General features: G+C 47.3%; 1 protein-coding gene across 2 annotated transcripts in view; it reads right to left on the bottom strand.

Moving 5' to 3' along the window:
- The window catches only part of MYOM3 (myomesin 3), a 357,638-nt gene that overhangs the window by 56,791 nt on the left and 285,625 nt on the right, over positions 1-15,222 (bottom strand). For both annotated transcript variants that reach the window (XM_063954304.1, XM_063954305.1), the window contains 5 exons: positions 11,135-11,279; positions 7,269-7,328; positions 5,607-5,674; positions 2,447-2,557; positions 1,835-1,922 (listed from right to left, as the gene is read on the bottom strand). In XM_063954304.1, the coding sequence (XP_063810374.1) occupies positions 1,835-1,922; positions 2,447-2,557; positions 5,607-5,674; positions 7,269-7,328; positions 11,135-11,279 (472 nt within the window). The remainder of the gene's footprint in view (positions 1-1,834; positions 1,923-2,446; positions 2,558-5,606; positions 5,675-7,268; positions 7,329-11,134; positions 11,280-15,222) is intronic.

The raw sequence follows: 15,222 nt of genomic DNA, 5'->3' as shown, positions 1-15,222 counted from the left end.
ACAATTGGCTGCTGAAACAGGGTAGAATGAAGCTAGTCACTTAGGCAGCTGAATTTTTTTCCAGGAGTATTCCAAGCTTCACGCATGAGCTCCTTAAAATGCTCAGACTGAGGAAATTCATCTGTAACTACCTTTTGGTGCTTAAATAGCTGGGACTATTTTGGTTCAGGAGCAGGCTCCTCCTCTTCTATTTGAAAGATAGATTTCACAGCTCTTACAAGCGCAGATACATCTAAGTTAGACTGACACTCCTCCTCCCCTGAGGGGGACTCCGTGAGAGAGACATCTGCCTCCCCAGATGATGCCTCAGAATCTGAATGCTGCATAGATTGAGAATAGGGCACAGTTCACCTGGTGGCTTTAGTGGGCAAGGGTCTTTCACCCTGTAACATCTGTTGAAAAGCAGTGAAGGTATGTGCCAGGCTCTGTGTGGAGGTAGATAGCACATGTACCCAGGGGGGATGGGGGGAGCATGGCTGGGACTGGTATAGCAGGATGTCCTTGTTGAGGGAATCCCATAGAGGGAGCAACTGCAGAGGTTTCCAGGGCGGTCAGCTATCTGACCCAGTGACTGTGAAAAGGAAGCCCTGGGGGGATCCTGCACAGGGGCTGGAGGAGCTGGCTGCTGAGGTGGGATATAGCAAGAAGCACGTAACCCATCTTGTACAATGTCCTGAGAGGATAAACCTGCGAAACAGGACCTGCATGAGATCAACGGAGGAGCAGCAGTCTCCTTGCAAAACATGCAAGAAAAAAAGGGAAAGTTATAAGCTGACAGTAGAAAGAAAACAGACAGCAGAGCTAGCACAAGTCACAGACAATGCAGAATACAATCAAATACACTGCAATGGGCACTAAATCAACTACACAGACCACAGTGGCTGGTAGCATATAGCATTGTGTAACCTGGCTCCTAGGAGAGGTATACAGGGAGACTGGACCCAGCATTCCTGGAGCAGGAGCAGCAGCTCAGCAGCGGGAAGACTGCAGTGGAATGGTGCCCCAAGCTGGGGTAGGGGCCGCAGGAAGAGGACTGCCCTCCCCGTGCTGGCTTAAACCACCAATACCCTGGCCCCTGTATATAGATCATGCGCCAGTCTTTTAGCCCTGGTGGTCTAATGGCGTCCTGAGACTGGAGGGAGGGCTGGTACAAGACGGGAACCCGCCTTACCTGTCCCCCCAGTTGCCAGCTTGCAATCCCGGGGTCCTCCATGGGAGCCGTGCTAGCTGCCGGGGTAATGGAGCAGTAGCGCTGGCGTCCAGAGGACTGCCTAGTGATGCTGCACAATTCCACAGAAAGGAAAAATAATCAAAAAACAATAAAGAATTAAAGCAGCCCCACTGTTTTAGACGGTGAACTGGCTCCTGCCAGCACCAAAAACGAAAATGAAGTGCCTGAGCTGTGGGCGGGGTACAGAGGAGGAGGACCGGAGCATCCGTGGATGCCTAGAGCTTTAACTGTTTGGTGCCCAGTCCTTAACCACCACCTACACCCCCAATGTCTCCATTTGGAGCCCTATGGAACCCGAAGAAGAAATATCCCATTTTCAGGCCTATTATTTCCTACTGTGTATTGTAAAGAATCACTGGACTCAGTGTTGAAATTAAATAATACATTATACTGAAAGCATTTGATGACTTGTGTATTATAAATTAACTGTATGTTTGTAGATTTATTACAATTAATTATTGTGTATTTTAAAGTTTAGAAAGACATTTGAAGGATTCATCGTTTTATCAGTTACAAACACTGTAAGTGTTGTGAGAAGAGGCAATCCTTACAGGCACGCAAAGCTCCCCACGCACCCCCTTGGAGAACAATGTTCTTATCTACCTTCTTTGGTAAGGTCCAAGTCACTAATGTCATCTCCTCTGCTGTCCTTCACCATGGCTTTGTAATGTCCTTTCTCTTCATTTGTGAACTATTGAGAGAGTATATAATTCTTAAATAGCATATAAAATGTCTACTTTGATTTTCTGTATGACCTCAGAGTTGCTGAATTCCATTTGGGGCACCTTAGGGGTCACCCTGAGTACTTTTATAAAAGTACTCAGGGTGGATATTCTACGTGACATAGTAACCTGTCACATAGAATATCCACCCTGAGTAATTTTAGAAAACTACTTCTTATACAGTAATTAAAGAATTAACATGACGGTCTGCATAGGCACATACATAGCAATGCTGGTCATCTCTTGCTAGCCACACTTAAAAGTAATATGGCTGACAAAGACCTCTGCAAGTGTGAAAGGCTGTATTAACGACAAAGACTGATCTATTTACTGATTGCTTTTAAGCAACAGTGTCTATAGTGCTGTCCAGTCACAAAATGGCAAACAGATTGCACTTGACTTGATTAGAGGCTGTTGTAGATGTATTGGCTTGTTGGAGGTGAACAATTAGGGATATTGATGCAGTGCAGGAAATGTTCTCCCCTGTACTTACCTTTTTGATTACCAGTTTTCCTGATCCACTTTCTTCATCATATTGCACATTAGAAAGTGGTTTCCTGTCAAAAGACCATTTAAGAGTGGTCTCTTTGTTGGTATTTGTCACCTGTTGGGAATATGCATTTTTAGGCAAGTTCAAGAAAATATTGTATTTTCACATATCCAGTACAGCTAGCAAAATCACATGGAGGGATTATGTACAAATGCTTCTCTACTAAACTAATTTTATTTGGTCCCATAAAAAAATACATCAATATACCCCTAAGGTGCCCCAATACTGGGTAGCTGAGTTGCTGCTAATTGCGACGTTGGATACCATATTACCATAGCAATTCAATATTATTACGGTATGGAGACAGCTGTGCTGTCTCTGCAATCCCTACCGCTGTCTACTGCCCCCTAATTATTAACGGTGGAACTTTACACAACCCAGACCTCCTATCTGTAGGAAGGAGCGGAGCATCAGTACCAACGCCATCTAAAGGCGGTCTAGGTTTACTCAGGCAAATGCAGAAAATATTAAATTTGGGCCCCTAATAATGAATGGGCCCATTACTATAAACATGTAGAAGCTAACGTGTAACAGGACGGACGATGATGGGATGAAATTAAATTGATTGCTAATCTGTCATAATTACATTGCTCCAAAAAGTCCTAGTTACTATGTATTCTGCACGGATTACGCATATTAATGTTATTATGGATTACATGGTATTTTACAAAATAAATTGGAATGATTAAAGGGTGACAAAAATAGGTCTTATTCAATAGCTGAGATGACCAATTAGACAGGTCTCAGAACGGGTGTGATACAATATGTCGCCAATCACGATGTCAGCATGTTTTGAAACTTGACATTCAGAATTTCGACATGGACAGGAGGTCAACATATCAAATGTCGACATTAACAATGTGTTTTTGTATTGACGCAGAAAGTAACCCTAAACCATACTTGCCTAACCTCTCAGGATGCATCCGCCGCCAGCTCCTGCACCCCACTCCATTGGCCGCCCACAACGGAGCACCAGTGGGCGGCCGAGGGGGACCCAATGACGCGATTCACGCTCATCGTAGCTCCGCAAACCCCCCCTCCCGCGCTGTTTCCTCGCCACTGGATAGCGCGGGGCGAAGCACAATGGCGGTTTTCTGCTGCCACAGCCCCTCACTACCAGACACGCCCCCCTATTCGCCGACCAGGCTTCCCCCTCCTGGAAGAGGGGGCAGCAATATCAGCAAGTATACCCTAAACCTAATCCTAAACGCAGACTAAATGTAAGCCTGAAATCATACCATGACCACATTCTGGTGTTGACATTCCGAACGTATGACACACTTGAAGATTTGTATCTACTGTATATATGTTTTCCTGATCAGATAACATGCAGTGTTTGTGTTCTGTCATTTGTGTAGTCAAATGTTACATCACCCATTGCAACAAAGGGATTATTGGGGGTAATTCAGACCTGATCGCTAGGCTGCGTTTTCATACAGCGGGCAATCAGGTCTAAACTGCGCATGCATATGCACCGCAATGCGCAGGTGCATCGCACAGGTACAAAGCGGATCGCCGCTCAGCGATGGGTTTGTGTGAAGGATCCATTCGCATGGGCGTTCACAAGGAGATTGACAGGAAGAAGGCGTTTGTGGGTGTCAACTAAACGTTTCCTGGGAGTGGTTGGAAAAACACAGGCGTGTTCATGCATTTGCAGGGAGGGATCCTGACGTCAGTTCCGGTCCCAGACAGACTGAAGTGATCGCAGCGGCTGAGTAAGTCCTGGGCTGCTCAGAGACTGCACAAAATCTATTTGTACAGCTCTGCTACACATGCGTTCACACACTTGCACAGCTAAAATACACTCCCCCTGTAGGCGATGACTATCTGATCACAGCAGTGCAAAAATCGCTTGCTAGCGATCAGGTCTGAATTAGGCCCACTGATCCTTTCCACACTGATCACCATGCTGTTAGCAAGCAAAAGGGAATATTACTAAACACCTATTTGTATGAGCCCGACACCTTCTCCAGACAATGCCTAATGGCCCTCATTCCGAGTTGATTGCTCGCTAGCTATTTTTTGCAGCGCTGCGATCAGATAGTCACCGCCTATAGGGGAGTGCATTTTCGCTTTGCAAGTGTGCGAACGCGTGTGCATCCGTGCGGGATGAAAACGTTTTTTGCAGTTTCTGAGTAGCTCTGGACTTACTCAGCCCTTGCGATCACTTCAGTCTTTTTGGACCTGGAATTGACGTCAGATAACCACCCTGCAAACGCTTGGACATGCCTGCATTTTTCCAAACACTCCCAGAAAACAGTCAGTTGACACCCACAAACGCCTTCTTCCTGTCAATCTCCTTGCGATCGGCTGTGTGAATGGATTCTTCATTAAATCCATTGCCCAGCTACGATCCGCTTTGTACCCGTATGATGGCCTGCGCATTGTGGTGCATATGCATGCGTAGTAGTGACCTGATCGCTGCGCTGCGAAAAACGGCAGCGAGTGATCAACTCGGAATGACCCCCTATGTTTTATTGCATTGGCATGTCTCCTAGATTTTAATTTCATTTTGTTAGATCTCTCATTACCTTTCATTTCTTTGTTTTCCATCATGTGATATGGGGGGTCATTCCGAGTTGTTCGCTCGCTAGCAGATTTTAGCAGCATTGCACACGCTAGGCCGCCGCCCTCTGGGAGTGTATCTTCGCTTAGCAGAATTGCGAATACAAATTTCTTAGCAGTTTCTGAGTAGCTCGAGACTTACTCCTACACTGCGATCAGCTCAGCCCGTTTCGTTCCTGGTTTGACGTCATAAACACGCCCTGCGTTCGGCCAGCCACTCCCCCGTTTCTCCAGACACTCCCGCGTTTTATCCTGGCATGCCTGCGTTTTTCCGCACACTCCCGGAAAACGGCCAGTTTCCGCCCAGAAACACCCACTTCCTGTCAATCACACTCCGATCACTTCAACGATGAAAATTTTTCGTTCGGACGTGAGTAAATCTACTAAGTTTTGTGCTAAAATACTTAGCGCATGCGCATTTTTGCCTTAATCGCTCCGTTGCGAAAATCGGCAACGAGCGATCAACTCGGAACCCCATGGTTCTATGATGAATTGCCTCATCATATAACAGTAATATAATAAATGTAAGAGAACTTACTTTGCATATTATTAAAACATGACAGTCTTCTGTAACCTTCCACTGCAACTGCTCCACAAAATGGGGCCCTGTCATGAATAAATTAACTTCTGTCAGTGATTGTTAACATGGTTCCCTACAAGATCTATTAAGGATAAAAATGTTAGCAGCTTCACTTGTATGAAGTTTGATACTTGTAATGGCCTTTCCAGTATTCATGTTCTGTTAACTTCTTTCTTCTTGTTGCACATGATTGTGATAAAAAGCTTTTGCTTTAAATGTTATATAATGCTGTAGATGATATTTTCAGTTTTTTCATAAACATTTATTCATATTTCAACCAAAAGGGATTTATGCATTTTGAAAATTCTGCAACACAGCCCAATTATGGTATACAGGGGCTGATTCTGGTTGGATCGTAGAACGTGATCCAACCGCAAAAATTACAAAAAGGATGCGGGCACATGTGCAGCGCCCGTCCTGTGTATGCGCCCGCATTTTCTGCAGGGGGACCGCAGAAAATGCGATCACCTCTGCCTTCGCGGGGTGGGGCGGCAACGGTGCGTTTCCGTGTTGCAGGGGCGTGGCCTGAAATCGGGAGCGTAGGGGCACAAATGGGGGCATGATCAAAAAGATGGCGGAGGGCCTCCTACAGGCGCAACTAAACTGCGCCAGCAGGAGGCAACCTTAATTTCTGCTATCAAGCAGAAATTGCGATGCGATCGCAATTTCTTCTTGATAAAGGGGGGGAGGTGGCGGTCAGCATGCTGGGTCGACATGAGTTTTTTTTACTTTTTTGGGTGTCCTTTTCTTTGTACAGTGATGGGGAACCCCAATTAGTGCACTGTGTCCCCTCGCATGGCTCGCTTCGCTCGCCATGCTTCGGGCAAGATGCCTCACTCCACTACTGCTGCTGTGAATCGGAAAGTATGAAAAAGTTCAAAAAATTAAGAGAAAAAAAAATGTGAAGAACTCATGTCGACCTTTTACCACGTCGACCCAGTGACCACGTCGACCTAATGCATGTCGACCAATAGTGGTCGACCTAATGACTGTCAACCTAAGTGTTGTCGACATAATGACCGTATCCCGCGTGACATGCCATCAAAAAACCACACAAGGGAGCGTGGCATTGCGCAGGTAGTCCTCACAGTCACGTACTGGGTGTCACCCACACAAGTGGTGCCACTGACTATTTCATGCTTATAAATTATCAATTGATTATATGACATTTTAATATTGTAGCATTATTGTGTTAAATTACTGTCAATTTTCCCATTCCTACAGCATCATATAATTCCAGCAATATTGGGGGTAATTCCAAGTTGATCGCAGCAGGACATTTTTTAGCAGTTGGGCAAAACCATGTACACTGCAGGGGGGCAGATATAACATTTGCAGAGAGAGTTAGATTTGGGTGGGTTATTTTGTTTCTGTGCATGGTAAATACTGGCTGCTTTATTGTTACACTGCAATTTAGATTGCAGATTGAACTCACCACACCCAAATCTATCTCTCTCTGCACATGTTATATCTGCCTCCCCTGCAGTGCACATGGTTTTTCCCAATTGCTAACAAACTTACTGCTGCGATCAACTCAGAATTACCCCCATTATTACAATGCAAAATGTGCTGCACAAACTACGTACATGGGGAGTAATGCAGTAAGGAAATATACTTTACCATTCTTCTTTTTCCACTGTTTTCGTTTTTTATTGGACTCATCAAGAACTTTATCAAAGTCTGAAAATAGAAAATACTTGAAAAAATTTAAATGGAAAATGTGTCACTGTCTATGAGAAGCATCAGTCTGTTACAGTCTGACACAGGAATGTATTTCCTTTGAGGATAAAAATAACAGTATCAATGCAAAATACAGTACAGCAAACAAAAATAAAGGACTTGGCCTGAGAAGGTGTTTGAAAATCTCTTAATAAAATATACAGCAAAGCAAAAGTAAGCTGAACATATAGGTCTTGCCGCAAAATCAATAATATCCTTGTAGAGAAAATCTCTGACTTGACACCATGGGCTCAATTCAATTACATGCGAGGAGGCAGTAGCGGATCTTGCCACGGGCAAGCAGGACTTTTGCCTGGGGCGCCGCCTTCCGGAGGGCGCCGCACCATAGCAAGATCCGCCACTGTGCCCCCTGCAGTGCCCCCCCCCCCCCCCCCTGCTGGTCCCCCGCTGTGAAGGAAACCAGACGCTACGCGTCTAGTTTCCCTTCGTGGAGAGGACCTTTGCTGTGCGGTGCGCGATGACATCATCGCGCACCGCACAGCATTGTGGCACAGACGCTAGGGGTCATAATTGACCTCTAGTGTCTATGCTTTCGAGGAGAGGAGCGGCGCTGGCGGAGGTCTGCAGCGGTCTGGAATCAGGAGCGGGGATGTAAGTATACTTTTTTTTTTTTTACTTTTCTTTCTGCGGCGCTAAAAATGGGGGCGTAACTGACCATGCCCCCGTATTAAGCCACACCCCGAACGTTTTGCCCGGGGCGCCACAAGGGCAAGAACCGGCCCTGCGAGGAGGGCAAGTTTCTGTTGCAAAAACATAGAATTGCCAGCAATGGCAGCCAAACTCGCCCGCCTTCCTTACTCCTTACTCAGAATCATACCCATAATAGGGGGTAATTCTGAGTTGATCGCAGCAGGAACTTTGTTAGCAGTTGGGCAAAACCATGTGCACTGCAGGGGGGGCAGATATAACATGTGCAGAGAGAGTTAAATTTGGGTGGGTTATTTTGTTTCTGTGCAGGGTAAATACTGGCTGCTTTATTTTTACACTGCAATTTAGATTGCAGATTGAACACACCACACCCAAATCTAACTCTCTCTGCACATGTTACATCTGCCTCCCCTGCAGTGCACATGGTTTTGCCCAACTGCTAACAAAGTTCCTGCTGCAATCAACTCAGAAGTACTCCCATAGGCCCTCATTCCGAGTTGTTCGCTCGCAAGCTGCTTTTAGCAGCTTTACACACGCTAAGCCGGCGCCTACTGGGAGTGAATCTTAGCTTCTTAAAATTGCGAACGAAAGATTCTCAAAATTGCGACCACACACCTCTTAGCAGTTTCTGAGTAGCTCCAGACTTACTCGGCATCTGCGATCAGTTCAGTGCTTGTCGTTCCTGGTTTGACGTCACAAACACACCCAGCGTTCGGCCAGACACTCCTCCGTTTCTCCAGCCACTCCCGCGTTTTTCCCAGAAACGGTAGCGTTTTTTCGCACACACCCATAAAACGGCCAGTTTCCGCCCAGAAACACCCACTTCCTGTCAATCACATTACGATCACCAGACCGAAGAAAAAACCGTGAGTAAAATACCTAACTGCATAGCAAATTTACTTGGCGCAGTCGCAGTGCGGACATTGCGCATGCGCACTAAGCGGAAAATCGCTGCGATGCGAAAAAATTTACAGAGCGAACAACTCGGTATGACCACCATAGTGTGTAGTGCATACTTTCCTACTCTCCCGGAACCAACGTTTCTTGGGATAGTCTCTCCAGCATCACACTCTCTTCCTTGTGAAGTGGGCAGGATGGACAGATAATACCAGGGACATCTGGTTTGTAGGGAGGGGGTGGGGCTAAAATTATGTAATGTATGTAATTTAACCCTGCCCCTTCCACAGGGACCCGCGAAGCGTAGCCTAATGATGTAATGTCACTGACCCGCCCCCAGAGCAGTTGGCCTGCATCTCCTCTCTGGTCTTCTGGAGAAGAGAAACTCAAAGTTGGCAAGTATGGTCTAGTGGAATCAGTGTTTTTCTATACTTTCACTACCTATGACTAACCACCAGCTGGCAGACAGCATGCAAAAACAATGCATGCCATGTAAAAGGGACCTGTCATTGTGATTGCTATACATGCTGATCTATGCTCTCTCCTGGAGCTCCATTACAGCTACCTTGCCCCACAAGCACTTGTTGTGCAGGGGAACTGAGTGGGAGATGTATGAAGCAGGAAAAAGAGCGGAGAAGTGGACCAGTGAAGAAGTTGGCCATAGCAACCAATCACCTCAGAGGTAACATTTATCAAGCGCATTCTGACAAATAATAGGTAGCAGCTGATTGGTTACCATGGGCAACGTCTTCACTGGCTCACTTCTCCACTCTTTTTACTGCGTCTTACATCTCCCCCTCATGTAGAAGACTACCTGCATATAAGGCAGAGGTAACTTAGAAAAGCTGATTTTTATTTATAGTTGCAGAGTGCAATGGCATTGGAAAAATCAATTTAGCTTAAAAGTGACTGGTTGTCTTTAGATCATTGTTAGTTATCTGTAATATTTGACAGGTCACTTTGTTATCGCGTGTTCCAAGAACCAGTGATTTTCTGAAAACTTCTAGATGCAGAACTGTGTAAACAAACTCAGTATGTAAGACTATGAAATCAGTAAAACAATGAACCACTTTTGGTCTCCCCAAGCCTTTCTGATAGCTTTTTGAATAGCGGAGGTTTATGAATTACCAGATTAAAGTGTCATCCCCACAGGACAAACTTCAGTGCATGAGAAAGAGAATTGTGTAATGAGATAAGATACATGCCGGACTTCATGAAGAATAATGCGTAAAACAAGGCATTCAGTTTGACGGTTGTCGAGATCCCGGCTGTCAGGATACCGACGCCGGAATTCGGACGACCGCTGAAAAAACGATATTATACTGAAACCCTTATAACACCCCAGTTTTACAATTGCACCTTTTTGCAATTATAAATAAACAGTCAAATGAATACATGCTCTATCACTGAAATCCACTGAAAAGGATATATAGGGCCTAATTCAGATCTGATCGCAGCAGCAAATTTGTAAGCTAATGGGCAAAACCATGTGCACTGCAGGGGGGGAAGGGGTGTTCAGATATAGCATGTGCAGAGAGAGTTAGATTTGGGTGGGTTATATTGTTTCTGTGCAGGGTAAATACTGGCTGCTTTATTTTTACACGGCAATTTAGATTTCAGTTTGAACACACCGCACCCAAATCTCATACCCCTTTTCCAGTAGCTAAAAAACACAGGTAAATGCACGGGGGTGCGCATTTACCCGTGTTTTGTGCTAGTGGAAAAGGGTCCCTCTGCAAAAACCCGGATCAAGTGACCCGTGAATCCTACCTGGGTAGGACACGGGAATAATTCGGGTAGGGTTGTAGTGTAAACGGAAGCAGTGTCGATGCGACACGGCTCCCGTTTACATTGTATGGAAGGGCGGCGCTGGGAGATCATGTGATCTCCCAGCGCCGCCCCTGCCGCGACACCAACCCGGCAATATGCCGTGTTGGGTGAGTGCAGTGGGAAAGAGGGCTCTGATGCGGGTCGCAGCCGCGTAGCTCCCGTGGCAGGCTCCCGGCTGCGACCTGCATCAGTAGTGGAAAAGGGGTATCTCTCTCTTTACATGTTATATCTGCCCCCCTCCCTCCTGCAGTGCACATGGTTTTGCGTATTAGCTAACAAATTTGCTGCTGCGATCAGACCTGAATTAGGCCCATAGTATGCTGATATCCCCAGTGTACAAACATGACATACTGTAGGAGATAGTTGCTGACCTTCTCCAGTAAGAGTAACAGTGAATTGGTTTGATGCTTTTCCATCTACCACTTTGGCAGTATAAGTTCCTTTATCTTCTTCTCCAAAGTCTTCCTTAATGATTTCAATGAGACCATTCTCTTTGTCAAACTTTATTTTCCGTTTCTGCAATGAGAAAAAAATAAGAATTTACTCACCGGTAATTCTATTTCTCGTAGTCCGTAGTGGATGCTGGGTACTCCGTAAGGACCATGGGAATAGACGGGCTCCGCAGGAGACTGGGCACGCTAAAAGAAAGATTAGGTACTATCTGGTTTGCAATGGCTCCACCCTCTTTGCCCCTCCTCCAGACCTCAGTTAGGGAAACTGTGCCCGGAAGAGCTGACACTACAAGGAAAGGATTTGGAATCCAGGGTAAGACTCATACCAGCCACACCAATCACACTGTACAACTTGTGATAACCATACCCAGTTAACAGTATGAATAACAACTGAGCCTCACTGAACAGATGGCTCATAACAATAACCCTTTAGTTAAGCAATAACTATATACAAGTATTGCAGACAATCCGCACTTGGGACGGGCTCCCAGCATCCACTACGGACTACGAGAAATAGAATTACCGGTGAGTAAATTCTTATTTTCTCTGACGTCCTAGTGGATGCTGGGTACTCCGTAAGGACCATGGGGATTATACCAAAGCTCCCAAACGGGCGGGAGAGTGCGGATGACTCTGCAGCACCGAATGAGCAAACTCAAGGTCCTCCTCAGCCAGGGTATCAAACTTGTAGAATTTTGCAAACGTGTTTGACCCCGACCAGGTAGCAGCTCGGCAAAGTTGTAATGCCGAGACCCCTTGGGCAGCCGCCCAAGAAGAGCCGCCTTCCTCGTGGAATGGGCTTTTACTGATTTAGGATGCGGCAGTCCAGCCGCAGAATGTGCAAGGTGAATCGTGCTACAGATCCAGCGAGCAATAGTCTGCTTAGAAGCAGGAGCACCCAGCTTGTTGGGTGCATGCAGGAGAACAGCGAGTCAGTATTTTCGGACTCTAGCCGTCCTGGAAACATAGATTTTCAGGGCCCGGACTACATCCAGCAACTTGGAAGCCTCCAAGTCCCGAGTAGCCGCAGGCACCACAATAGGTTGGTTCAAATGAAACGCTGATACCACCTTAGGGAGAAATTGGGGACGAGTCCTTAATTCTGCCCTGTCCCTATGGAAGATCAGATAAGGGTTTCACACGACAAAGCCGCCAATTCTGACACACGCCTAGCCGAAGCCAAGGCCAAATATATATATGACCACTTTCCACGTGAGATACTTCAACTCCACGTTCTGAAGTGGCTCAAAACAATGTGATTTTAGGAAATCCAACACTACGTTGAGATCCCAAGGTGCCACTGGAGGCACAAAAAAGGGGCTGAATATGCAGCACTCCCTTAACAACGTCTGAACTTCAGGCAGCGTCTTTCCTAGCCTTGAACAGCGTAGGAATCACTTCATCTGGAACGCCCTTTTCTGGTAGGATCAGGCGTTCAACCGCCAAGCCTTCAAACGCCGCCGCGGTAAGTCTTGGAACAGACAGGGCCCCTGCAGTAACAGGTCCTGTCTGAGAGACAGAGGCCATGGGTCCTCCGAGATCATTTCTTGTAGTTCCGGGTACCAAGTTCTTCTAGGCCAATCCGGAACTACGAGTATAGTTCTTACTCCTCTCTTACTTACTATCCTTAGTACCTTGGGTATGAGAGGAAGAGGAGGGAACACATAAACCGACTGGTACACCCACGGTGTCACTAGTGCGTCCACAGCTATCGCCTGAGGGTCTCTTGACCTGGCGCAATACTATTTTAGCTTTTGTTGAGGCGGGACGCCATCATGTCCACCTGTGGCCATTCCCAACGGTTCACAATCTGCGTGAAGACTTCTGGATGAAGTCCCCACTCTCCCGGGTGGAGGTCGTGCCTGCTGAGGAAGTCTGCTTCCTAATTTTCCACACCCGGAATGAACACTGCTGACAGTGTTAGCACGTGATACTCCGCCCATCGGAGAATCCTTGTGGCTTCTGCCAACGCCATCCTGCTTCTTGTGCCGCCTTGTCGGTTTACATGGGCGACCGCCGTGATGTTGTCTGACTGAATCAGCACCGGCTGGTTTTGAAGCAGGGGTTCTGCTTGCCTTAGGGCATTGTAAATGGCCCTTAGGTCCAGAATATTTATGTGTAGGGAAGTCTCCTGACTCGACCATTGTCCTTGGAAGTTTCTTCCCTGAGTGACTGCTTCCCAACCTCGGAGGCTTGCATCCGTGGTCACCAGGACCCAGTCCTGAATGCCGAATCTGCGGCCCTCGAGAAGATGAGCACTCTGCAGCCACCACAGCAGAGACACCCTGGCCCCCGGGGACAGGGTGATCAGCCGATGCATCTGAAGATGCGATCCTCACTTGTCTAACAGGTCCCACTGAAAGTTCCTTGCAAGGAACCCGCCGAAGGGAATTGCTTCGAAAGAAGCTACCATCTTTTCCAGGATTCGCGTGCAATGATGCACCGACACCTGTTTTGGTTGCAGGAGGTCTCTGACCAGAGATGACAACTCCTTGGCCTTCTCCCCCGGGAGAAACACCTTCTACTGTTCTGTGTCCAGAAACATGCCCAATATCAGCAGACGCGTCGTAGTAACCAGCTGCGACTTTGGGATATTCAGAATCCAGCCGTGCTGTTGTAGCACTTCCTGAGATAGTGCTACTCCGATCAACGACTGCTCCTTGGACCTCGCCTTTATAAGGAGATCGTCCAAGTACGGGATAATTATAACTCCCTTCTTTCGAAGGAGTATCATCATTTTGGCCATTACCTTGGAACACACCCTCGGTGCCGTGGACAGACCAAACGGCAACGTCTGGAATTGGTAATGGCAGTTCTGTACCACAACCTTGAGGTACTCCTGGTGAGGTGGGTAAATGGGGACATGTACGCAGGGACGTGCAGTCAGGGGAGGCAGGGGAGGCAGTGCCTCCCCTGTGATTAATTACTAAAATAATATAAAGAAGATACTTATGACACATATTCTGTGTCATAAGTATGTTCTTTATTTAATTCTAATAATTTTCTGTGCTTATATGTGTTTGGGAGGCACTGATAGCAGTGCCTCCCAAACACAATGCAGACGGAACAGAGCGGGGGGCGGGGCCAAGCACTGGGCTTTAAAAGCCCATTCAAAAAAAGCGTAAAAGCGGCACTGAAAAAAGTGCCTCGCTGACAGGGACACCACCCCCATGTCAGCGAGGCACCTGTGATTGGACAGTGGATCCAGTGCTGGATCCGCTTGTCCAATCACCCAGACGCGGCGGGTCCCAGCGGTGAGTGTGTGCGGCTCTCCACGTCCTCCTCCCGCTGACAGCAGCGGTGTGCGGCTCTCCCCCCGTCCCTCCTCGGCTGGCTCCGTCCGGCCCATCTCTCCCTTCGTCCTCCTCCGTCCTCTACCGCCCTCCCGCTGTCAGCGCGGTTTGCGGCTCTCATCCGACCTCCTCCCGCTGACAGCAGCGGTGTACGCTTCTCCCCCCGTCCTTCTCCATTGGCTCCGGCTGGCTCCGTCCTCCCCCCGTCTCTCCCTTCGTCCTCCTCCGCCCTCCCGCTGTCAGCAGCGGTTTGCGGCTCACCCCCGACCTCCTCCCACTCACAGCCAGCAGCAGGTTAGTCAGAGAGTCTCTCTCTCTCTTCTCTCTCTCTCTCTCTTTCTCTCTCTCTCTCTCTCTCTCTCTCTCTCTCTCCTCTTTTCCCCCCTCCTGTGCATTGAAGTTTAATGTTAATTTTTTTACAGGTACCGGCCTTATTGGATTCTACTGGACAAGTGGACGTGACCGGCGTGGGATGTAGGTAAGTAATCTGTCTCTCATTTTTACAGGTATCGGCCCTATTGGATTCTACTGGACAAGTGGACGTGACCGGCGTGGGATGTAGGTAAGTAATCTGTCTCTCATTTTTACAGGTATCGGCCCTATTGGATTCTACTGGACAAGTGGACGTGACCGGCGTGGGATGTAGGTAAGTAATCTGTCTCTCATTTTTACAGGTATCGGCCCTATTGGATTCTACTGGACAAGTGGACGTGA

The sequence above is a fragment of the Pseudophryne corroboree genome, chromosome 2 (assembly GCF_028390025.1).
Source record: "Pseudophryne corroboree isolate aPseCor3 chromosome 2, aPseCor3.hap2, whole genome shotgun sequence".
NCBI lineage: Eukaryota > Metazoa > Chordata > Amphibia > Anura > Myobatrachidae > Pseudophryne > Pseudophryne corroboree.
This window is presented reverse-complemented; position numbering and strand designations above follow the sequence as displayed.